The sequence below is a fragment of the Paramormyrops kingsleyae genome, chromosome 20 (genome assembly GCF_048594095.1).
Source record: "Paramormyrops kingsleyae isolate MSU_618 chromosome 20, PKINGS_0.4, whole genome shotgun sequence".
Lineage (NCBI taxonomy): Eukaryota > Metazoa > Chordata > Actinopteri > Osteoglossiformes > Mormyridae > Paramormyrops > Paramormyrops kingsleyae.
In genome coordinates, this window is record NC_132816.1 from 10,191,802 (window position 1) to 10,216,837 (window position 25,036).

At 42.8% G+C, this 25,036-nt stretch overlaps 1 protein-coding gene and 3 non-coding genes across 6 annotated transcripts; all 4 read right to left on the bottom strand.

The window, feature by feature from the left end:
• Positions 1-215: 215 nt before the first annotated feature.
• LOC111844368 (uncharacterized) lies at positions 216-24,711 on the bottom strand. Of its 3 annotated transcripts, XM_072703873.1 has the most exons (9): positions 24,525-24,711; positions 24,303-24,375; positions 10,754-10,822; positions 9,946-10,035; positions 3,921-4,233; positions 3,340-3,766; positions 2,688-3,114; positions 1,929-2,583; positions 216-1,788 (listed from the first exon to the last, which is right to left on the bottom strand). In XM_072703873.1, exons 6-9 carry the CDS (start codon positions 3,573-3,575, stop codon positions 1,274-1,276), a joined length of 1,833 nt encoding a protein of 610 aa, XP_072559974.1. In that variant the 5' UTR covers positions 3,576-3,766; positions 3,921-4,233; positions 9,946-10,035; positions 10,754-10,822; positions 24,303-24,375; positions 24,525-24,711; the 3' UTR covers positions 216-1,273. The 3 variants fall into 3 exon arrangements, with proteins under 3 accessions (XP_072559974.1, XP_072559975.1, XP_072559972.1); XM_072703874.1 differs by having other exon boundaries at positions 10,759-10,822; positions 24,303-24,711; XM_072703871.1 differs by having other exon boundaries at positions 24,303-24,711.
• On the bottom strand, positions 12,595-12,758 carry LOC140581385 (U1 spliceosomal RNA). The gene has a single exon (XR_011984467.1). It is a non-coding gene; the product is annotated as a U1 spliceosomal RNA (small nuclear RNA).
• On the bottom strand, positions 17,186-17,349 carry LOC111837160 (U1 spliceosomal RNA). Its single transcript, XR_002836587.1, has one exon. It is a non-coding gene; the product is annotated as a U1 spliceosomal RNA (small nuclear RNA).
• LOC140581387 (U2 spliceosomal RNA) lies at positions 22,209-22,399 on the bottom strand. The gene has a single exon (XR_011984469.1). It is a non-coding gene; the product is annotated as a U2 spliceosomal RNA (small nuclear RNA).
• Positions 24,712-25,036: the final 325 nt, after the last annotated feature.

Below are 25,036 nucleotides of genomic sequence, written 5' to 3' on the forward strand. Positions count from 1 at the left end.
CTTCCTTTTTAGCCTTTTATTCCTGCTTTTATTTTCATTTTTATTAGGCTGGGGATCCCGCAGTGGCTGGTGGCCTGTCTGCCGCCCTGCCAGGGGAACTGGTGTTTTTATTTCTTAGTTGGTTTTTATAGTTTAGATCTCCTTGGCTCATCCCTGTTTTAAGATGATGTGAAGGGGATATTGGGTTCTCGAAGGAACAAACAGGCACACTTGGGTTTGCTTCTAAAAACGCTTTATTATAATACAAAATAACCTTGCATTAAAATCAATACCAAAATATTGGATCAAAGAGAATGCAAAATAATTACATATCAAAAGTGATATCCAATGGTATTATAAATCAAACAATAAAACCGCCAATACAAGTGATTATAGGCATGTATAAAAAAGTGACAATTGAAACATGCATATATAGAAAGTGCAACTTGATATTATGGTTATTGCGATAATTGATTGAATCAAAAAAATTATCACTGCAAAGCTATTCACACTCGGACGTGCCATCATCCCTCACTCTTAGACTCGGGAGCCCGTTTCAGTCCTGGCAGGAGACCAACGCGTGAGTCCCAAGAAAGTGCTGGGCAACACGCGCTCTATCCCACGGCTGAGCTCCGGTCAACACAGATCTCCCCCTTCTTTTATGCTAAATTTAGGCACTGCCTGCGAGCAGGAGACTAGCTGGCCAGGCTCACCCCTCCCCTCAGGCAATGTGTTGTCTAATTTCCAATTTTTGTCCGGGTAAACAGTTTGCAGCTTCAATCAGAAGTGATAAGACAAGTTTCTATAATCAATGCGTCCCCCCCTCTTCCTGAGGATGGGTTGAGCGTCCTACACACACTGACCACTAGGTGCGGTTTCAATCAAAGATAGTTAGGCAATGCTTTCCCCTCTTCTTGCCGCTAGGCACAGCTACAATCAAAAATAGTAAGAGCAGAGCTTTCTCTTCTGTTTGAAGACAAGGCAGGTGTCTCACGCTGACCAGTGGTGTGAAAAACATATTGAGCAACACCTTTCCCTGTCCTCTGAAAGCCCCTCAAAACCCAGAAAAACATGGTAAGTGTCCTTGAAGAGGGTAAGCACCCCAGAACAAGGATTCTTCCGAATAAGATGAGGATACTCTGAAACCAGTCATTTATGAAAAACAAGTGGTATAAGTGATCAGAGGGAAAAAGAACATACTTTTGCAGTCTAACCTTGACACAATAATATTATAGGTGAATCATGGATGACATATTTAAATCTCAGGATGATTGATTCTGATCGTGTGTGTGGACTAATCACCTCGTATGTATGACAGTAACAGGAAGACAATGATTAATTCTAGGCAATGTAGTCGTCCGGAAATTCGTCCTAATACAATCCCGGACCGACAGGTGGCAGCTGGTGCACTGCAGACGTCGGTGGACCTGCCCGGATGGCGATGGCTGGCGGTGCTGCGAAAAAGCCCTTCAGCGGGCAGCGGCCTGCGTAACACCGCCCGGTTCTGCTGGAGGGCCGAAGAGGACGTTGGCACCTTCCCCGACCGCCTAGCCTTCATCTGGGAGGTGGCCTTCGGAGCGCTGGGCCTGCGCATGGACGATATCCTCTGCGTGTAGCGGAATGGGCCCTTCCGCTTCTTCGAGGTCACCTTGTCCACCGACGAAAGCGACAACAAGGTCCTGGAGCGGAGCAAGGAGAGGGCCTTGCACCCTCTCCTCGGACGGTGCAACATCGAGCCACTGTGGTGGCCCAACAAGCGGGTAATAACTGTGCGCTGTTTCAACCCGCATGTCACCGCCGAGGCCGTCGCTGTTTTTAAAAAAGTTTGTGGATATCTGGGATAAACTGGGGACGCCAGTTTCAGGCCCGCCTGTGCCCGGACACTAATGGGGCGGGCAGTTTTAGCCACCCCCCCAGCCTATTTTAATTTACGGGGTAACAAGGCTTACCTCTTTTCTGGACAGCCTCCCTTCTGCCGACAGTGTCACAGCTTTGGACATACTCTGGAAGGATGCGCCAACCTGCGCTGTTGCAACTGCCTGGAGTCGGGGCACATGGCCAGGGGCTGCAAGGGCCCCCGTCGCTGCACATATCGTAACGGCGACGCCCATCTAGCGCGTTCCTGCCCGCAGAAGAAAACATCATATGCAGACGCTCTGTTGGGCAACCAAAACCCGGTGCTGAATCCTCTCGTAAGCTTTCACAATCTGTTTTTTTTTCAGGGCTGGACTGCGAACTTCCAGGTAGCCTCAACCAGAGAAGTTTAACCAGCGTGTACATTAGCCGGTTGTTCTGCGCACTGATGTCTTGTTGAGCTGGCGCATAGCGTTTAGCCATCTTAAGTCGCTGAATCATGCCAGCCTCAAGATCCTCCCGCTTGGTGCGGCAGTACATTGTGTTTCCCCAGTGTGTTTTGTACAGCTGGTTAAACCTCTGGGGCTGTTTGTCATATTCCTCAACGGCATTCCAGGCATCAATCAGACTGCTCCTCTGTTCTGAGGTCAGCGTTAAGCGCTCCTCATTCAGACCAATGTCCACCAGGAGAGAGCAGAAGATCTCCAGCTGTCGGTATCCAGGCAGGGGATTTGAACTGCAGATATCCTCCTGTTAAAAAATGCAATGTGATATTTTAACTTGTGCAACTGAAGTGACTACGTGCAAATTAACAATAAATAATCATGAAACAATGGAGATGGCTAGCTACTCACAAAAGCAGGAGGGTTGGTTTCGCTGGTCTCACTGCTGGTGAGCCTCATGTGCGACAAAATGGGAGCCACCACATCACCGTATGCCTCATCTTCCTCCCCCGGGTCAGGCTGGCCAACTTGAATTACCTCCTCGTCCTCTGCAAGTCCCTCACTTGACAGGTTATCCAATGTGAAGGAACCCGATTCCCCTGTGCTCTGACTGAAGAGGTACTCCAGCCCAAGCAGCTCATTTGTCATCATAGCAGCAGGGGCACGGAGGTTCTCCTCCACAGTCTCCCCAAATAGCTGCTGGCAGCGGGTGTTCAGCCTGGCGAGCAGTGATGCTGAATAAGACGAGTGACGCCGACCTTTGCCACCATAAACAGCATCTGAGGATCTATCGGAGTTCCAGCGGACGATGCCGCTAATCAGGTAGACCTGATAGGACCTGCAGATGACAAGATGCACTGAAATAAAGATAAAACTAACTGGTTTGAAAAAGCTGTCAGAACTGCCGGCTTCATATCACAGGAAAGGCCGTGATCAGGCGGAACGACTCCTGTGCCCCGAGTGTAACTCTCCGCACATGGTGCTTGAGCTGCGCCTGGGACACATTGAGTCCAACGTCTTCGTCCGAAAGGAACGCAAACATCGTGGATCTCTGTGCCCTTACAGCTTTGATGAGGAGCTCCAGATCTTCACGGTTGTAGGCCAGGACACCTCCAGCGAGTGCAGACTTGAAGGTGGCGTATTTGGAATGGTCCCTGTGCCCGGCAACACCCCTGATCCACATACAAAATCAAGGGCACGGGCTGATTTGCCTGCTGGAAACGGTCCATGACTCCACGACACATGGGCCCCAGAGTCTCCGCAGACGAAAGACGAAAGACACAATCTGTGAATGTTCATTGTCTATGCTGGTGAACCACTCAGCTGTGCCTTTGCCCTCCCCCTGACAGCTTTCTGACCATATATACATTGGTCGATGTTTGCCTCCAAGACAATTGAGACTTGCGGGAAGCTCTCTGCGTACTCCGCCAGACTGTCTTTAATCCAGTGGTTCTGGATTGCCGCCTCCTTTTCTGTGCTTGTCAATGACACTGCAATTACAAGCAACATGTTATCATTAGCAAAAAACCTCTGCAAAAGATTAGCAACTTAATAAATGTATCTAGAGGAAAACTGCTTTCAGCAGCTAAATAAAATGACACTTAAGCATGAAGTATAAGCGTAAGTTCCATAGAATATACTTACTACTTCATGTAGCCCACATCGTTTGCCACAAGCCAGCAGAACGGTGCATGCTCATACTGGCCAAATGGTATGACCAGCTTCCCCAGGCACTGCTGATGGGACGGTGCTGGAATCCCTTCAGCACAGAGGAGTTCTTTGGCACAGACCAGGGCAGTGGACTGGTGCAGCAGTTGGCTGGGGGGCTTGAGGAAGATCATCTTCTTCTCTTTGTACATGCGGGCCTCTTTAGTCGCCACAAGTACTGCCTGTTGCCGACTTGGCAGAGCATTGGGGTTCACAACCCGGATTGCTGGTGCTGCCATCTTTACTTTACCTGGAATGTAATGGAAATGTACTAATGACATATTAGTTATTATGAGCACTTCTCTAACAAATGTATTATCAAAGCTGTTTATTCTGTTCATATTGTGCAACTCGTTTATACTATCTAATCTTTAGCGCATGTTAAGGGACATTTTTTTTCCAAATTACCAAACGGTAATTTTTGGGGATGGACAGAAATGCTCCGATCCTATTGAGGATAGAAAAATAATTTTCCACAGCCAAAGTATTCACTTTACACTAATCTTTTATATTATACAGTTGTGCAGGTATTGATGAGGTTTTCTATAGATGCAATTTTGTCAGACATTTCATTTTTTTCTTGGGTAAACACAAAAGAGAATTGGTACGTAGGATAGTGATTAAGTATCATGGCAACTCGCCCACAGTCCCAATTTTTTAATTAACTTGGTTTCAGGGGAATTAGATTTTGTAATTTTTTGCATATGGTTGTTTGTATTCAGCGTTTCAAATATTGTTTTATGTAAAAATTGTTTACTTGAATTGTCAAACAGTGCCATTTTAAATACAGGGTGTCTGTAAAATACCCTGGCAGAAGACATCTTGTGTTGGTTTATTGCCACCATTTAAAAAAAATAGAAAAATGCTTCACTTGCTACTGTTCAACTATCGAAAAGAGTATTTGCCGTCATTCTTCAGTTATTCCTAAATTCAGTTAAATAAGTAAATTACGAGCATGGCGTGAAGAAAGTTCTATTCATCAGTTAGAATTCTGATAATGTAAAAAAGATACTGTTTTTACTTCAGTTAAAACACTATTGCCAAAAGCAATAACACTACCTGGGCATTGGAAAAAAACAGTACATACATTAATTACTATTTTTTATTTTAGTTAAAACAATACATTAACAAAACAGTATTTTGTAATTACTGTATTTTACAGTTGGTACACTGCTGTAACCCAAAAATACAGAACATATCACTTAACTTACTTTAGTTACGTGATTGTTACTGCAAATTAAAAATAGTTTATTAGTTACTTTTAAATTGCCGCCAGTTAAATTACTGTGAATTTTACAGTACGTTTTTAAGTGTACCCTTGACATATACTCTAGTTTGTTGTCAGGAACATACATTGAGGTTGTGTTGTCTATTTTAATATTTAAGTTTGAGTAGGAATGTTTTAACTCTAAACATTCTTTCAGGTACCCAAACCATAAAAAATACAGATGTCCTGGGATGTCTGATCATCAGGTTTCCATTTTTGAGAGACCACAGCTCTTCTTTATGTACGTTATTTTATGCAAACATTATTCTTCAGTTGAATTTATATACCAGTGGTACCTCGGTTCTCAAACTTAATCCGTTCCGGACTCTGGATCGAATCCTAAAAAGTTCGAGTTTTTTTTTGTTAGCATTTAAACACAAAATGAACAGGATAAGAGCATTTTTTTCTTAATGGCTTCCAAAATGATAAAGATATTATCCCAACATTACCCCTGTCCTGCCCCGATCGTCCGCTCCTTCCGTGTGCCACGCCCCCTCGTGTGGGATCCCCATGTGATCAGCTGTTTCTGGTTGTTGTCATTAGTCCTCCGTATTAAGTTCGCGTTTGTTTGTTTCCCCAGTCCGTTGGACTTGCTTACAGCGCTGGCCTAAAGCAACGCATTCTGATCCTGACGCAATGCATTACGGTTAGATGCATTGCAACCTCTCACCCGGCTGCACAAACTGAAACCGCCTCCGTAACGACACACATTTGCCCTTGTATCCCAGGCAGTTCCGATGCGTAATCTGCTACTTTTCCCGAATATCACGTAAAGCAGTCAGAACTGGTTTTCAGTTAATTTACCTGGTAAAATATAGTTTAAATAAATGACATAAATGCTCTAATAGTAGTTAGTGGTTTATTTATTGTTAGTTACTGTAATGTTGCACTGCTTTATTTGGTTAATCATCCAGTCTGTAAAGAAGGCATTCAAGTAAGAATTGTAATGCTCTCCAATGCCTGCTGGAAGTTTACTTCATCTTTGGGGTGCAGTACCCCAAGCAGATAAAGCACACCTTGAGTTTTGCAGAGCATGGTTTGTTTCAAATGGCAAATGGACAAAAACCTGTGTCTATTCCTGTACTAAAGTTGTACAAATCAGATTTGCTCATGACTGAAAGGTGAATTGTGGTTTTCTAATGGATTTTATTTAGGGATGCACCGAAAATTCAGCCACCGAAACTTCTCGGCCGAAATACTTTTAAACACAACCGAAACAGGATTTTGTGATGACGCAAGCAAAACCCGCGACCAGCATGCGCTCGACTGGATCAGAGCCAACATGTCTGCCATGTGGGCGTATTTGAAAATAAGACCCACGGAAAGCAATTTGTAAATCATGTAAATGCTGAAATTTCAAGATGTGGTGCATCTGCAAAGACCATAACCCTCTGGGGTCTAGGGGTAGAGAGAACACTTTCCCTGACTGAGGCATGATCACATATTTCTTCAAATATCAAACTTAATTCATGGCAAATTATTCAAATTATTTCTTATATATTTGTTTTGCCGTTATACTCATCTTTATTTTAATGTATGTTGTAAATATGCCATCAAAGTATAGACATTTCAAAATGCAGTTTGGAACACTTGCAGAAACATAATAAAAAGTACATAGTAAGCAATGCTGGCAGTTTGTTTTGATCCCAGATATCTGATCACCAAAGTCTTGGCTACATGAAGATGACTAAATAGTGTAGTTGCAACATTCAGTTGGATAAATAAGAAAAAGGTAACTCATGCCACTATTTCTAGCAACTTTCATGTGTATGAATGAACCATTGACACCCCCCTCCCCCTTTTATGGTGCTGACGGGGATGTATCTGGGTTGCGTTCATCAAATTACCATGCGAATGCGATTTGAATACGCGCTAATGCAGCTATTTAGAACGTGAATAGCGATCTTCGGGTGACAGCGGTACTACACGCCCCCATGCAGGTAAAACAAAGTAAGGTTACATGGTTTACTTTTTTGCCGATTTAACCTAATTTTACAAACTTTAATACTTCCAACAATAGACGTTTTGAAAAGAGATTACGGATTTATCCATCTTTTTTTTTCATGATTCTACATTAAGATTTCATAAGAACATAAGGACTATACAAACGAGAGGAGGCCATTTTGGCCCATCGAGCTCGCTTGGGGAGAACTTAACTAATAGCTCAGAGTTGTTAAAATCTTATCTAGCTCTGATTTAAAGGAACCCAAGGATTCAGCTTGCACTACGTTATCAGGAAGACTATTCCATACTCTGACTACACGCTGTGTAAAGAAGTGCTTCCTTAAATCCAGTTTGAAATGTTCTCCCGCTCTAATTTCCACCTATGGCCACGAGTTCTTGTATTTGAACTTTGCTGAAGTAACTATTCGGTTGAACAGCATCCAAACCTGTTAGAATCTTATAGACCTGGATTATGTCCCCCCTCAGTCTCCTTTGCTTGAGGCTGAACAGATTTAGCTCAACTAACCTTTCCTCGTATGACACTCCTCTAAGACCAGGAATCATTCTTGTGGCCCTACGCTGCACCTTTTCTAAGGCCGCAATGTCCTTTTTAAGATATGGTGACCAAACCTGCACACAATATTCTAGGTGAGGTCTCACCAAGGAATTGTATAATCTTAGCATCACCTCCCTTGACTTAAACTCCACACACCTGGAGATATACCCCAACATCCTATTGGCCTTTTTTATTGCTTCCCCACACTGGCGAGAATGAGACATGGAAGCATCAACATACACATCAAGGTCTTTCTCATAATTAGCTACCTTTATTTCAGTAGGTCCCATAAAATACCTGTACTTTATATTTCTGCTCCCTACATGGAGTACTATGGGAGGTATTTTCTACAAAAATTTAAATGAGAATGATAAAAAGAAAAGAAAATACAATCTCCACTTTGCCATTTACTTCCCAAAGTCTGTGCGTAAAAATCCTGCACAAATTAAAATTAAAATGAAATAGCACTATTTGCATTTTAATTTTCCACTCATGTACGAGTCAGATGTGAAAAATTGGAAAATAAAACTAAAAACCCCTTTTTGTCTTTTCATTTTCCAATTTGACTTTTCATTTCCTACTTTGGCTTTTCATTTTCAAGTTCACTACATGCAAATATATGTTAATCGGAGCGGGGCGGTGGGCGGAGCTACTGATCACTGCTGCGCTTCTCAGTGCGTTTGCCGATTCCTTTCTTCTTGTGTTTCTTGCCCGTGTCGCCCAAACTAATGGCAAAGTCACACGCGGCTTAAGTTAGCTACAGCTTCCGATTCATTTAGCTTCTTATTCGTAGCGTCTTATTACACCCGCAACGGTGTGCGTCTCCCATACTACATCACAGTGAGAGGGAGCAACAGTCTGGAGGGCTTTCACTCCTTCCTGCCCAGCATGATTCCGGGCCCTCACTGTGCTGCTCTACCTTTTCAAGTGTACCTCCTGGCCGGCATCACTCGCTGGAACTCTGACAGGGAGTCGGCGAGCGTCAGAGGACAAAAGGGGAGGAAGCACATGGTTTACCAGTCTCCTCTTGTTCATCGCCTGAATCAGCGGTGTCAGGAACTGTTTGGGGAGGTCGAAGAAGCCAACTACAGGCCTCCTGTTCCGGCTGGTGATGAACGAATTGGGCTGGAATACCCGTTTGCTCAGTCAGCTGAACCGTTCAGCGCTCCTGACCACTACTCACAGGCCCGAGAGACACTGCAGGAAGAAGAGGATGAAGGGGATGATGTCCCTGCTGAGGAATCCACAGTGGATGCAGAGGTGGATGAGGAGATGGATGCGGGCTACACCTCTGAAGGTGAGGGTGACACTAACTCCACTGAGGAAGCACATCTCCCTCACTGACCAGGCCGTGGCTGCTGAGCTCGACCCCTTCGTGGAAGATGTGTGTGGACCAAATCATCTGCTTGGGTATGAGCATGTTGAGGAGCTGAGCAAAATTTTGGTTGACATTGCCTTGGAAGAGGGAAAACTTGCCATCAGCAAGAAAGTCATCACTGCTTGGAGCAAGCTGGAGCTTCACGATCGAAACATTCAGCAGTTTGACTCCCTGTACTCTGCACGCTGGGGAAACGCTCTCTTCACCAGCGGAGACCCAGCAGAATCGTCGTTGGTACAGAAGCTGAAGTTCAGCAAACGGTATTCGGCTGCACATCTGCTGGATTCCAGAAAAAACAGGCTGATGTACTGCCTTGAACAGCTCTGGCTGCATCCCGACTGTGGAGGCAAGCCTCGAGGCTCACCACAGAAACATCAGGTGACAAAGATGTACCAGCGAGTGCAGCAGAGAGTGACCGTGGATGACGCTGAGCTCAGCAAGCTTGGCATTCCAATCCTCAAAATCAACTCCAAGTGTGTCTCTGAATTCACCCGCAGACAAGAGGCCTTGTCTGCCAGAAATGTCACAGACCAAGGTTTGACTGTCTTCCATCGCCATCAGAGCATCACTGACAGCACCCAAACCTCAGCACCAGCACCAGAATTGACCTCACAGGAAAGACCTCACACCAGTCGGCCTCAGGTGGAGTATGAGGTCACACCATCTTTGGCAGGAACAAGACTGCTTAAAAAAAGAGCCCCTCATCCCCCCCCACCATCCTCTCCAGTCTTCTCCCCCTACCACCAAGCCAAACAAGTCTTCAAGCCACCCAGTCCAGTCAGGAGAAAAAATCACAATCCACAACAGTGACACTTACCTTGGTACCTTGTGAGCCATCAGCTGCCTTGTCCACATCCCAGGCATCCTCGTCCACATCACAGGCACTGTCTCTGGCATGATCCACAATCTATAAAAGAAAAAGAGCTGAGCGTGATGGTTCAGGACCACAGTGCCAGATGAAAATGTACATCTGCACTCTCTGTGGTCAGCCTACACAAGGCCACAAAAAGAAAACGTATTGTGCCATGTCAAAGTCCTCCACCTCAAAGGGGTTTTCTGGACAAATGTATCAAACATTCAGTGACTTTCAGGAGGCAGTGGACAAACATTTGGGCAGCGAGTGAACCAACCAACCACACACACAGATATGTTGTGCACTTTGATCAATAAATATATTATATATATCTACATGAACAGTGTGTTGTGGTTGTTAATGTTAGTAAGTAAATACAACACTGAGGGGGTTTTATATGTCTAAAAGACATTTTGAACAACAAATAATGATATCCAGTCCATTTAGAGATATAACCATAAGGCCTTATTAAGGTCAAAATAAACTATATAATACTATAGTAAATATTCACAAAACTATATTATAAAATGGAAATAATACATTTCTATAATACATTTTTATGTCAACAGAACACAAATGTCAATCAACAATGGCATCTGGTCGTGTTATACAACACCTATGGTGTTACTTTTATCATGGCTTAAATGTTTTATACAACCTTTAGGTTTATCAATACAGAATATGCTGTTCGGCACAATTTTTTTTAATGGAAGATATCATCAAAAAAACACTTTAAAAAGCTAATGAGATGTGTGTTTCTCATAATATACACCTTACACCAACTCAGGTCACCGACGCAGCCCTTTCCACTCTCTGACAGCTCTTTGACAGCTCCAGAGGCCTATGGAGAAAAGAAGACATTCAATTTCACCTGTCCAATCACATCCAGTTTTTGTCTCACAGTCTACATCATGATTTGCACTTCATTCGACTCAATTGCAATGCAATGATTTTTTTTTTTTTTTAAAAGAAGGCCATTTTTGAAACCGCATCTCTTTCATAGCTGCTTGGGCTTATAAACAAAGGTTTGCTTAGTTATTGCCTATTTTATTTAAAATAATAGCTGCAGCTAATTAAATTAAAGTATCATAATTGCTCAAGTATTATTTGCTATTACAATATCACCCATTATCATTCTTTATCATTAATAATGATTAAGTATTAAAAATATGAGTACAAGTGAACCTTTTAAAAATGCTGTTTAGAACCCTCTTTTTTAAAAATCAGAGAACCTTTAGGATTCTTTTAATTGAATCCTCTGAAATAATTCTATATAGAACCTTGAGAGTGCCATATACACTCACCTAAAGGATTATTAGGAACACCTGTTCAATTTCTCATTAATGCAATTATCTAATCAACCAATCACATGGCAGTTGCTTCAATGCATTTAGGGGTGTGGTCCTGGTCAAGACAATCTCCTGAACTCCAAACTGAATGTCAGAATGGTTAAGAAAGGTGATTTAAGCAATTTTGAGCGTGGCATGGTTGTTGGTGCCAGACGGGCCGGTCTGAGTATTTCACAATCTGCTCAGTTACTGGGATTTTCACGCACAACCATTTCTAGGGTTTACAAAGAATGGTGTGCAAAGGGAAAAACATCCAGTATGCGGCAGTCCTGTGGGTGAAAATGCCTTGTTGATGCTAGAGGTCAGAGGAGAATGGGCCGACTGACTCAAGCTGATAGAAGAGCAACTTTGACTGAAATAACCACTCATTACAACCGAGGTATGCAGCAAAGCATTTGTGAAGCCACAACACGCACAACCTTGAGGCGGATGGGCTACAACAGCAGAAGACCCCACCGGGTACCACTCATCTCCACTACAAATAGGAAAGAGGCTACAATTTGCACGAGCTCACCAAAATTGGACAGTTGAAGACTGTTAAAAAATGTTGCCTGGTCTGATGAGTCTCGATTTCTGTTGAGACATTGAAATGGTAGAGTCAGAATTTGGCGTAAACAGAATGAGAACATGGATCCATCATGCCTTGTTACCACTGTGCAGGCTGGTGGTGGTGGTGTAATGGTGTGGGGGATGTTTTCTTGGCACACTTTAGGCCCCTTAGTGCCAATTGGGCATCGTTTAAATGCCACGGCCTACCTGAGCATTGTTTCTGACCATGTCCATCCCTTTATGACCACCATGTACCCATCCTCTGATGGCTACTTCCAGCAGGATAATGCACCATGTCACAAAGCTCGAATCATTTCAAATTGGTTTCTTGAACATGACAATGAGTTCACTGTACTAAAATGGCCCCCACAGTCACCGGATCTCACCCCAATAGAGCATCTTTGGGATGTGGTGGAACGGGAGCTTCGTGCCCTGAATGTGCATCCCACAAATCTCCATCAACTGCAAGATGCTATCCTATCAATATGGGCCAACATTTCTAAAGAATGCTTTCAGCACCTTGTTGAATCAATGCCACGTAGAATTAAGGCAGTTCTGAAGGCGAAAGGGGGTCAAACACCGTATTAGTACAGTGTTCCTAATAATCCTTTAGGTGAGTGTATGTACCAAACTATGGAACCCCACTGCAGTGGGAACTGGGTGAAACAGCACCCCCATGGTGTAGCACAATCATTTCTCTTGTTGTACCAGTGATCAGGGGAGAGCGCGGACGCAGTCCCCCACTACCAGAAATTATGCAGTCGAGATTCCCACATTTGGGGAATTCGCAGGGGTCAGCACAGCCGGAGTGCAATGGTTGAGCCTCGCCCTGGGTGAACCACCTTCTTGATCATGGTATCTCCCCTGCCAGGTAAGTATGAGTTGCTCTCGCTTTCAGATGGCACGCCACTCTACAGCAAGTGGGTTTAGTTCGCGGTTTTCCTTTCGTATGGACAGATCTCAGCCTATAGCGATTCTGAACAAGTATTCCTCAAAAGTACTTTTGCTTTGCTTTATCTGCTGCTGTGTGAGCTGTATCGTTTTCGTTTTGCATCTTGTCACCCCCTTCTGATCTCCCAGAATGCCTTGCATTTCAGAATTTGTGGAACCATCCAATCAGACAGGAAGAGGGCTGTACAACATTACCAGAAATAAAAATATGAGGGACATTAGAGTAACAGAACATGAAAAACACGTTCAGCTCTGGCTTGAAAACTTTTACGTGAAACAATAACTTAAAATAAACCAGTGCCTATACTTGGATACCTTTACAGTAATATCAAACTGACAAACACTGAACACAGGCATGCAAGATACTTTAGAAAGCACATCTGTGGTTAACTGTATACCGTAATGTAAATGTAGTTTTTCGGGAGTTAGTGCATCATCACATTCTTGATCAGATTCACACAGTATTTCACTAGCTTCTTTGCTGAAAAGTTTGTCATTCTGGTTGGCTCAATTAATTTAAGGGAGTCTGCTGCTAGTAGCAGATACCATATTATACAATGCCACAAATTCCATTAAGCAAAACAAAAAGCTAGATAATCAATAGCAGCCTACATCTTCAAAAATTTGCATGTGGATTTTTGCCACTGGAAATGTAAATTTTTTTTTAAACGTATATTTGAATGACCATGTTTGGCCCCTCAGGCCTAGTGTGGGTTGTGATTGTGTTCCATCCCAGTTATAGCCCTGCCTTCTACCCTATGGATGGCATGCGTGCTTTAAAAATCCACAAGATGTTGGATAAGAACTGACCCCTTGATAAACTCTGCTTTTTGTTGTATGCATACAAGCAGCAAATTACTGGAAGCTGCTCTCCAGGGGTGTGGGTCCCATCCCCTCCCTGGGCAGTATGTGCCTTTTTAAACACTGTGCTCTTTGTTCCATCATATTAGCTTTGCTTTTTTTTTTTTTGAGGAAAAATGTTCTCACTTGATTCCAGCATACATACTGTATATTTGCATGACCAAACTGATCTGTGGCCATACAAAAAGACATAATTATGTTACACCGTGGGGGCACTGCCCCACCCAATTCTTTCTGGCAACAGGGGAAAACCAAAGACAATGTTTCCTGCCATGAGTCTAAAGCACCAAGGATTAGAAAATAGTTTAAAACAAACCACCAGTCCTTTGTTTCTTCATAGTTCTCCATAGGGGGAAATGCATACATATGGTAATGTTTCCCCTACCATTATATTAGGGGGGCACCTCCCGCCCCCCCTTAAAGGTCAAGTTAAATTTTATTTTCTATATAGCGCCAGATCACAACAGAAGTCATTTAAGGATACCTTTCGTATAGAACAGGTCTATACGTTGTCCTTTTATCAAACAAACTAAATAGCCTTATGTTATCTTATTTACACAACAGCTTGTCATTTTTGTGTCTACACGTGCGTGCACACACAGGTGAGCACACTCCCACCAGTGGACAGAGCGCGCGTCGGAAAATGTGTAGCGTCAACCACCTGAAGAGCAGACAGAAATATACTGCAGTGACAAAAGCTGCACACTTTGTGGATAATCGTCATAGAAAGAAATGTTCTGATGTTTAGTTCAGTTGTTATATTGACTGCTGTCATTAAAAGAAACACATGAACACTGTGAATCCTGTCGGTGTCCGTCTGCCCCCCCCCCCTCCCCACCAAAAGCTGTAAACCTAGGGGAAACACTGCATGGACAATAACTTTTGGAACTTAACACTAGTCTATGGCTACATACATTTATAGAGATCAGCAACCTGTCACTACAACTCAAATGAATGGGTTATCCCAAGGGACTGACAAAAGTGGTATGCATTTGCCATAAAAGTGATTCGCGCTGCATTTGTGGTACGCATTTGCACTGCTACACCAATAAATGACCACACGTCCCTCTTTATCCCGGCCACTATGTACCAGTGATGCCAATCCCTGCTCATTCCATTTTGTCAGCAAAGGATCCTCACATCACAATTTTTAATTCAATCTGACATGTGAATTACACAACTTCCATGGCTGAGAAATTCTGCTTTTTTCTTCTTTGACATTGTTAAAAAAAAAAAAAAGTACACTCGGGAAGTTCAGAAAGAGTACTTTTTCCAAGGCAATCAAATTGAACTTTCACACAAGTTAGTCTCCCCCCCCCCCCAAGGTTCATCTCGGGAATGGCATTTTTACTACTAAAAAAAATATATGAATGTCAATTTATCATACTGATGTGTGTGTATATAAAACATTGACCCTTCAATTGGTTTCCTTCATGAGAAGCCCCCCAAAAGTGCAGAATTTAAAAAGGAAAGAAAAAAAATGACAGCCTCAAAAGGGCATATGGGAGGAGGTGAAAGTTTCACTCAATTAGGAAGAAAGACTTAAACACGGCCAAAACAGGATTTTGTGATGAAGCAAAAACCGCAACCAGCACGCGCTGGACTGGATCAGAGCCAACATGTCTGCCATGTGGGCGTATTTGAAAATATCAGAAAAAGACCCACAGAAAGCAATTTGTAAATTCTGCTCTATTCACGAGTTTAGGGGGTCACATGCATCAGAAATGGCTGCTGCTGTATCTGCCAATATGTTTGAACACCTGGCATATCAAATGATCTAAAAGCGAGTCTTGGCTGCATACAGCACCGGTTATGAATTCCCCGCGACAATCACTTCACACCAGTGGGTCTTAATGGAGAACTAGAGCTGGGCGATATGGCCGAAAAATAAATGACAAATAAATGGTTCAAAACAAGTTTTAACTTTATATTTTATTTATTTACTTATTTTACTTTAAAGTGCAATCTGACAAGCCAAAAAAGATGTCTGTGAAATGATAGACCATGCCATTGTAAGCACTTTTAGAAACTTGTAAAAACTTTTAGCATGTTAATGAATCACCGATTTTCCATAGTATGCATGGGCACCATGTCTTTTGCAAGACCATGTCCAACCCTAGACTGGGGACCATAACAGAATATAGATCGCGACAGCGTTTGTTATCGCCTCCCACCGTGCCCCATTCTTATATGGCACACAGTTCGAAAACGTGTCAGGGACGGTTGCTTGCTTATCTTTGGATGTTGTGCTGGTGCTGTGTGTATTTTCATTTCGCTGGGAGCTGCACTTCTCCCACTCCGCTGTGTCTCTGCTTTAGGTGCAGGAATAAATTTGTTGTGCTGCTTCCTTTGGTTGCAACAGTTTTTAAACAGACTTTGCAACGAAGACTTGTTTGGTCTGTGTCCGACGGCGCAAAACCGAACCATTGCCATGATGTTTGTGAATCCGCTACAGTGTTTGCGTGCGGCGCGCTAATTTACCCATGAACAACGGTGCATCGCATTAGTTCCGCTTTTGGGGCTCGCGTGTAAAATAAGTCAAAATCAATTTTCATAAAAACACATCGTCCTGAACTGTAAATTTGAATTAATCGATTTATCGCCCACCTCTAGGGAGAACATTCGCTCTCTTCTCACCCCCTTTGAGCAGCTAACTGAAGAGATCAGCTATTCTGATGCATCTGTAGCAGACGTTATTCCCTTAATTTCAGCACTAAAGCGACCAAACAAAGAGGTTGAAACAGACTACGGAGTGAAAACAATGATCTGAATGCAATTTGTTGCAGTGGTCCTACAGAGAATGTTAAAATGGACTTTAATGCACTTTGTGTTTGAGGAGAGAAGATATTTAATTTCACAATATTCCAGCAGTCAGTTATAGGCCTGTAGGCTATTCAGGAGTGGGGCCAAGTGAAACATTTTCTTTAGAGTTTTATTTTATATTGTGCATTGTTGGAATGTCAGCATTCAGTGCTAAACACACATTTTCATAGTTTTGTACAGTAATTGATTAATTCTTTGAAGCATGAATATAAATTTATGCAATTGCAATGCAATGATTTTTTTAAAAAGGCGGCCATTTTTGAAACCACATCTTTCATAGCTGCTTGGGCTTATAGCTTATAAAGAAAGGTTTGCTTAGTTATTGGCCATTTTATTTAAAATAATAGCTGCAGCTAATTAAATTAAAGTATCATAATTGCTCAAGTATTTACTATTACAGTATCACCCATTATCATTCTTTATCATTAATAATGATTAAGTATTAAAAATATGAGTACAAGTGAACCTTTTAAAAATGCTGTTTAGAACCCTCTTTTTTAAAAATCAGAGAACCTTTAGGATTCTTTTAATTGAATCCTCTGAAATAATTCTATATAGAACCTTGAGAGTGCCATATATGTACCAAACTATGGAACCCCACTGCAGTGGGAACTGGGTGAAACAGCACCCCCATGGTATGACACAAACATATCTCTTGTTGTACCAGTGATCAGGGGAGAGCGCGGACGCAGTCCCCCACTACCAGAAATTATGCAGTCGAGATTCCCACATTTGGGGAATTCGCAGGGGTCAGCACAGCCGGAGTGCAATGGTTGAGCCTCGCCCTGGGTGAACCACCTTCTTGATCATGGTATCTCCCCTGCCAGGTAAGTATGAGTTGCTCTCGCTTTCAGATGGCACGCCACTCTACAGCAAGTATGTTTAGTTCACGGTTTTCCTTTCGTATGGACAGATCTCAGCCTATAGTGATTCTGAACAAGTATTCCTCAAAAGTACTTTTGCTTTGCTTTATCTGCTGCCGTGTGAGCTGTATCGTTTTCGTTTTGCATCTTGTCACCCCCTTCTGATCTCCCAGAATGCTTTGCAATAATTTGTGGAACCATCCAAGCAAACAGGAAGAGGGCTCTCCAATGTTACCAGAAGTAAAAGGCTGAGGGACGTCAGGGCACGGAACATGAAAAAAACACATTCAACTCTGGCTTGAAAATGTATTAAATTAAAAAACTTTAATCATACCTTTTTCACAATATCAGACTATTAAACGCTGAATACAGGCATGCAAGATACTTCAGAAAACATCTGTGGTTAACTGTATACCGCAGTGCAAATGTAGTTTTTGACCCCTTGATAATCTCACTTTGCTCCTTGAAGTATGGATTCAAGCGGCAAATTACTGGAAGCTGCTCCCCCAGCGGTGTGGGTCTGTTTCCCTCCCCCGCCATGCTCTTTGTTCCATCATGCCAGTGGCCTGTACTACGAAGGGGGTTTAACCAAATCAGACTTAACCCCGAGGTAATTTGCGAACGCGAGGTTAACAAAATCATGTTGACTCCAGCGGGGCTAATCACTACTACGACGCCAGTTAAGAAGTTGATTTGTTAAATCGGTGTTAACTGCATTGGAGTTTAGCAACGCAAGGCACCGTTTGACTCATAGCGCGATCTCCATATGTGTCACGGAGGAAGACTGCATGCTAATTATGCAGCGTTATGAGGAGTTTAAATCAACCCTTTAAAGAAAGTCCAATACCACTGCAGGTAACAAAAGCAGGCAGGCTTGTTGGCAACGTATTGACGACGAAGAAAATGCATACGTACATTTTCACGGTCATAAAACGTGGTCTAAAATATCCCACAACCGAGTATTAGACAATGTAGTGTTTTCTGAAAAGAATTGAAATACTGTTAATAAATACAGAGGCTAACAGATGCGACACAATTCAGAAGTCACCTATTATATGCTGCTAAGTAATATAATGCTCCCTGAAGTTCCATTAATATACATATGTTACTCATAATGAAACCTAATGTTAACAATAACTGATCCGATTTCAAATGCAATAGTAGTGGAAAGCGTTCGTCGCAGCAAGTCAAGATGAAATATAGAAACATCATGTCAAGTGGTAGGGCTATGTATTTATATTTCTACTCATTATGAAAGATTTGTTGTCTAGCCTCCACTAATAGCGTGTTTCTATGTTTTACAGCTAATAATAAAAGGTGTCTGTTAATATGACACTTAATAGAAGGTGAGCCACTGTTTAACAAACAATTAAATGATTTACAACAGGACAAAACGAAAAAAAAAAGCATATGTGTAGTGAGAAAACGACTTGGAACCTGTCACCGCGGTTAAGTTAACTGAATATCGAATATGAGGCTTTCTGGCTTTAATATCTTTACGGAATTAAGTAAGGTGGCCGTTTTTAATGACAGAATTGTGATGTCCAGTACACAGACATCGATGCACACCGATTATTTTTCCGCTTCAAAACATTTTGTGATTTGTGCCAAATCATGTTAATCGCTAATATAATATAGGTCCTTTCAGCTGTAATGATATATGGTGGTTTAGTATTTTGGGCTCATGGCGACTGTTGCACACCCCTTTGTTTCCCAGATTGCTTTACATGCAAATTTTAATTTTTGTATCCGTATACTGTGCAGTCGACAATACATGAATGGGTTAATAACTTTAAAACTAGACAAGACAGGCACATCTAGTGAAGTGTGCTTTGATCAGTGGACAACAGGGAACAATGCACACCCCTTGGGTTTTCAGAATAACTTTCTCTGTAACAGTTATTAATTAATACATTGTATGCATATTATATGCCATTGCTCCATTTCATACATATTAACAGAGAGAGCCCCTCACGATTCGCGCGCCAATGTCGTACGGATCATCCAGGCACGCCGGCATTGTCTTCGGAGAAATTGTAGTTGGGGGGGCGGTGCTCATATAGGGCTGGCTTACGCAGAAACCTCGACTTAACCAAGAACAAAAACTGCTCGGAGCAGTTTTGAGACTTAGGGTAAATTGCCATAGCAACATGTCTCGACTAAAACCTACCCACCTTTCGTAGTACGGGTTAATCGCGAAGTTACACCACACGTCATCAAGTTACTCGCAAAGTTACCCCGATAAGCCAGTTACCCCGCTTCGTAGTACAGGCCACAGCTGTGGTTAACTGTACACCGCAGTGCAAATGTAGTTTTTGACCCCTTGGATTCAAGCAGCAAATTACTGGAAGCTGCTCCCCCAGCGGTGTGGGTCTGTTTCCCTCCCCCGCCATGCTCTTTGTTCCATCATGCCAGCTCTGCCTTTAAGAGGGTGACAGTTTTCCCTTTTGCTTTAAGCATACATTCCTTTGTATGTGTAAGGTGATCCTTAGTCCAGTGGGTGGTGCTGTCAGTAGCGCTGTTGTCGCACCCCTCTGGGGGTGAAGGTTCGACTCCCACACTTAGTCGGCGTGCGAGTTAACGCTAGGAAACTCCCTTTTAAAGAGGCTATCGTCGCGCAGTAGGCCAAATCCATCGTGCACTGCTGACCATCAAAGGTGAAACCTGCAGTGTTAGCCTGTTGCTATCTTAAGTGAGGAACAATAACAACAACATTACTGACAGGACAAACACCTGCTGAAACAAGAAGTTATTTAAATTGTGGCATGAAATGTCAAATGACTGACAGCTGACACAGCTTTATAGACTTAAAACTTAAATGACATCATGCAGTCAAATGCAGCTTCTGGTTTGGACTATGCCTAACTAGGCTTGGACAGAATTGGATTTCATACCATCACACTGTCCATACATGATACCGTGGAATATGGTATCTTGACGGAAATTTGAAATGTTGACAGTAAAGTTCACCTATTGGGGGATGGGGTCCCCACGATAAAAATTGCTGTTGAAATCCAAGCAGTTTCCAAACTCCGCTTTTCAGGTTATGACGAGTCAGTGCATCACCACATTCTTCTGATTCACACATTATTTCACTAGCTAACTAGCTGGATAATTTCAGCCATTCTGGTTCTCTGTAATTTATGGAAGTCTGCCCCTAGTGGCAGATCCCTTAATCTACAATGTGACAGAGGCCATTAGGCAAAACAATGTTAGATGACATAGGATTGTGTAATATTACTTTGTGATACTACTGGCTTTATTATTTCTTGACACAGAAATGCCAGCTTGTGTGGCCGCCAGTAATCAAACTGATGATAGAAATGGTAATTAGGAAAGCACCTAGTCCTCACTCCCTGTTGAGAGAAATATGTTCAAAGTGTGCATCGTTAATGTTTCAAGACAAAAATATCTGCATCTTTTTAAACACCCCCAGGCCTTAATTGTCATAAAAAGAAATGTTGATGTTTAGTTCAGTTGTTATATTGACTGCTGTCATTAAAAGAAACACATGAACACTGTGAATCCTGTTAGTGTCATCCTGCCCCCCCAGCTGTAAACCAAGGGGAAACACTGATAATCATTTTCATTTAAGTTTAAATCACACCTCTATAAGTTTAAGTGAAATTTGTGTTAAGTCTTTGCTTTAAAAATACCTCAATATTACAACAAAATCCACATTTTGAATTCTGAAAAATTTCAATAATATGCTGCCCTAGTGCATGCTTTGTTAATCTCTTGACAGGCCATTCAGATGTTGTATCTGTTCCTCAGATCAAATCACAATAAAGCTTGGCTCTCTTCATGTGTCCCTGAATCCATTATAACTTTAATATGTTTCACTTAGATTCGGAAAACAGTGATAAACTAACTTTTCTTTCGAGACGGCAGTTGCATTGTCAGAGGCAGTATATTGGCATAACCAAACCAACAAGGAAAGCATTTGCAAATCCTGCCTCAAAGTGGCCCAGTTGGTTTAGCACGTTAGGCACTGGTACTTGACCAGAAGTAATTGTAAGAGGGAAATGACCAAAAATATGGTATCTGCTGCAGTGGAGGAGCACCTCAGGTGTATCTGCAGTCTGTCCAAAACAGCAGAGGTCACAACCCCTAGGGTGTGGGATACCAGTCCATTACAAGGCACACAGACAGCAGAGGCAGAAAATACCATTCCCAGGACATGAGATTCTCTCCTGTAGCTTGGAGACCGCCGCTGAATTCTAGCAATGCCAACTGGCCCTGATGCTGATTTGACTGTACCAGACTATTTCTGCTGCAGGCCCCTGCACACACTTTTCTGACAACGAGGTCATGCTTGCGCGTTACACTTCTTTGTTTTCACGAAGATCACTGCAGCCATCTTGTGGCTGAATTGTGGAATTGCATGTAATGTCAGACAAACCATCAAACCCTCTTACTGAACTTTTAAGAAACCGTATCACTTGCATCTTTAATTACATTAGACATCAGAACAGGAAACGGCACTTTACAAACCGGAATGTTAAGTGCCGCATAAAACGAAACAATTGTAAACAAAACTTCACACAAATTCAACAACAGAAAACTACAAAACTACTCACATTCAAAACTAAGTCTAAAAGGTTATACGGTTTAACACACATAATATAAATCACTAACAAGAAATACAAAACTCACTCATTCACAATAAAAGCAAACACTTAAAACATATTAAAATTAAGCACACTGTCCCTGCTGTAAAGTCCCCAGTTAAACAGAGCTGTAGTCAAACACTACAAACAAGCAGCACAGCAAGCAGCAAACACACATTCCTCCTTCCACAATCTACTTTTCAACCACAAGTTTCCCCGGTAGGGGGTGCACCGTTCCTGGAGATACTGCAATACCAGGTCGATGCGTGGAGTGGACGGAGCAAGCCCCTATTCCATCTCCCTGTTCCAAAAATCAATTTAATATATGGTCCCCAGATAGGGGACGTATCAGATATTAAACTGATAAGAACAGATACTACACTTGATCTTAGCCAAAAGGCCGAGAAGCGATACCCGTCGCCTCTCGAATAGACTCAGATGAACGTCCGACAAAAAAAGCCCCTTGACGGGAGTGTTGTGTACCAGCATTACGGAGTGACAGAAACACCAAACCCAGCTCCAAATGCGCTCGTTTACACAAAACTCAAATATTCAAATAGACAAGCCGGCCTTATCGAAAAGGCACCACGATCCGGAGCACGCGTATCCCAGAATGCAACGCGGTTTCATAAGCACTCTCTCACTCTAGCCACCAAACGTCATCATTTGGCAGCTAACTCCGAATACTCCGCAACCTTAAACGCTCTTAAAGCTGTTTTTAGCTTATCCAGTGGCTGTCCCTACGTAGACACGTAACATACACGTAAATGCGTGTGCAGGCTTGTCTCGAATTTAAATCTCACGCCAGCCAGTAGACCAAGGTTGATAACCCTGTCTATGGGATAGAAAGCTGGCCGCTGCCTTGCCTTGAAATATTGCTACTGCGTCTCTTTGGCGGACAGGAGAACGAGGCTGTGGCTGCCGAGGGTGAGGATCTGCGCCCCGTGAAAGTTATCAATTCTATGACCTTCAGTTCCCGCTGTCCCTCTCCGTTCACTGCAGAGAAAAATACACTTCTTCCCACTGCGTGGGGATTTCCTCACAGTGCCGGAGGTGGCCGACCCCCGCAGCCAAACTCTCACTACATGCACGCGCAGGACCGCCGACTCTCGCGCCTTCGCCGGCACGCAGGCTGCTCGAGCGACTGTCACGCTCACTCTATGCAGACGCGCGTATTGCTAATGCCGATCGATTACGTGGCCCTTTCACATTCATCATCTCACAGTTTATCTGCAAGGGCGAAGGTTTGCTTTCAACGTTGGTAGGCACCTAATCAGCCCAATGACCCTGGAAACACACGACATTACAACCGTCCATACCCAAATCTACGCCCTTCTACTTCGGATAACTACCCGTGCAACAGAAGGAAACGTTCAACTGGTGCTTCTTCAAAACACCCCAAAAACGTTACACACTTCCACATGTTAACCCAATGAATCGAGCTTCTGTTAGACCACGCTACAGGCCGGCAGCTGGCCACCAAACACACCTAGAAGACGACGCAGATACGGTTAATAAACCGCTATCCATCCAAATGTATGTTTGTTTTTTTTTTTACATCGTTACAAATAAACACGCAGTTTGTCAACTTACAACCGCTCTAACAATGTGGCCGAAGGACGACACGTTTCACTCTCCCGGTATCTAATCGCCACGGGGCCAACGGAAAGATGCCTGCTGTCGAACTGGTATTTTTATTGTTAAAATGCACCTTGTGACCATGAGAGTTAACATTTAAAATTTAAAAAACACAACACCAGCCCAGCTGCTCACCTAAGATCTTTGTCAGGAATGTGCAGATTTATAGCGAGTCACTTTCGCGGTCGGCGTCGCACGAGGCCCACAGGCTGCGCTTCGCCGACAAGGCCGCTATCGTTTGTTTGCACCAATTAGCTTCTAATTTAATTGCCAAGCTAAAAGTAGGAAACACTTGCAACTTTTAGTTTTTCCATACAGCTATAATTTCCAAACAAACTTAACTGGCTACCGAACCGTTTGGTTTGGGAAATTAATTTGACTTAGGCCTATTATCCATTTTCCACCCCTTCCCACTTTTAACCATTTCTTTTTTATTTGTCTTCATTTAATTGCCTAGGGAGTAATCAGATTTACATTTCGCTGCCAGTTGTATCTCTGTAACCGTGCATGTGACATATAAATCTTGGGTGAGGTTCCAGTACATTTGGTTTGCGCAGTTTGTCATTCTGTGGATTTCAAGTCCTATCAACAAATGCAACAAGAAACAGCTCGACGACACATTTTTTTATCGCTTGAAGAAAACATCTCAACGAACAAAAAGGCTCCTAAAATCTTACCTCTCTCGAAATGGCCATGCAGACACCGGCGCGCACCCGACTGCGTCCGCGGTCCAGTGTAACCTTCTGGCACCTGTGGGCGTTTCGCATTTCAGCGTGACTGACTGAGGCGATCAGAAGACATGGACTCATCCAACTGCTGTTCGCCAAATTAATCGAGCTTACAAAAGACACAAATGAGTCTAAAGCAGTCTGAAACCGTTTTTTTGCTAAATATCCTACCGAGGACTAGTTTTTTCTTTATTTATCTTAAATGCACAAGTTTTTGTTTACACATAGTTTTTCTTTTTACGGTACAAAGGTGTTGTGTGTATATGAATGGAATATGTTTTGTATGTGTTTATGTAATGTTTGGACCTTTAGTCTGCTAAATACAATAAATATAGTTTCTTCTGTCAACTGCGCTGAATGTCAGTAGACGGTTATGTTTGGAATTTTAAAAACTTAAATCAATTTAATTACAAACAGTTAAGCTAAGCTGAGGGGCCTGCACGAGCAATCGGCTGCGGCCTCCTTGTTTTGGGCCAGGGCTTTGGAAAGGGAGGAGAATGAAAAATGTACAGCCGTCGCTGGGGTGGGCTACGCAATTTACTATCGATTTATCAAGGTAGCGATTATTAAAATCATGCCGGTTAAGCAAACATGTTGCTACCAAGCTAAATATACAGTTATAGTGAATAAAACATAGCTAAGTATAAATTAATAATGTAGTAGAACATGTCGCTTATACTGTC

Excerpts from the sequence above, each read along its gene's own strand:
- LOC111844368 (XM_072703873.1), bottom strand. The coding sequence starts at position 3,575 with ATGAACATTCACAGATTGTGTCTTTCGTCTTTCGTCTGCGGAGACTCT. Across the intron at positions 3,115-3,339 it reads TGGAGCTCCTCATCAAAGCT|GTCCTATCAGGTCTACCTGA; the intron begins GTAAGGGCACAG and ends TGTCATCTGCAG. Across the intron at positions 2,584-2,687 it reads AAACCAACCCTCCTGCTTTT|GAGGATATCTGCAGTTCAAA; the intron begins GTGAGTAGCTAG and ends ATTTTTTAACAG.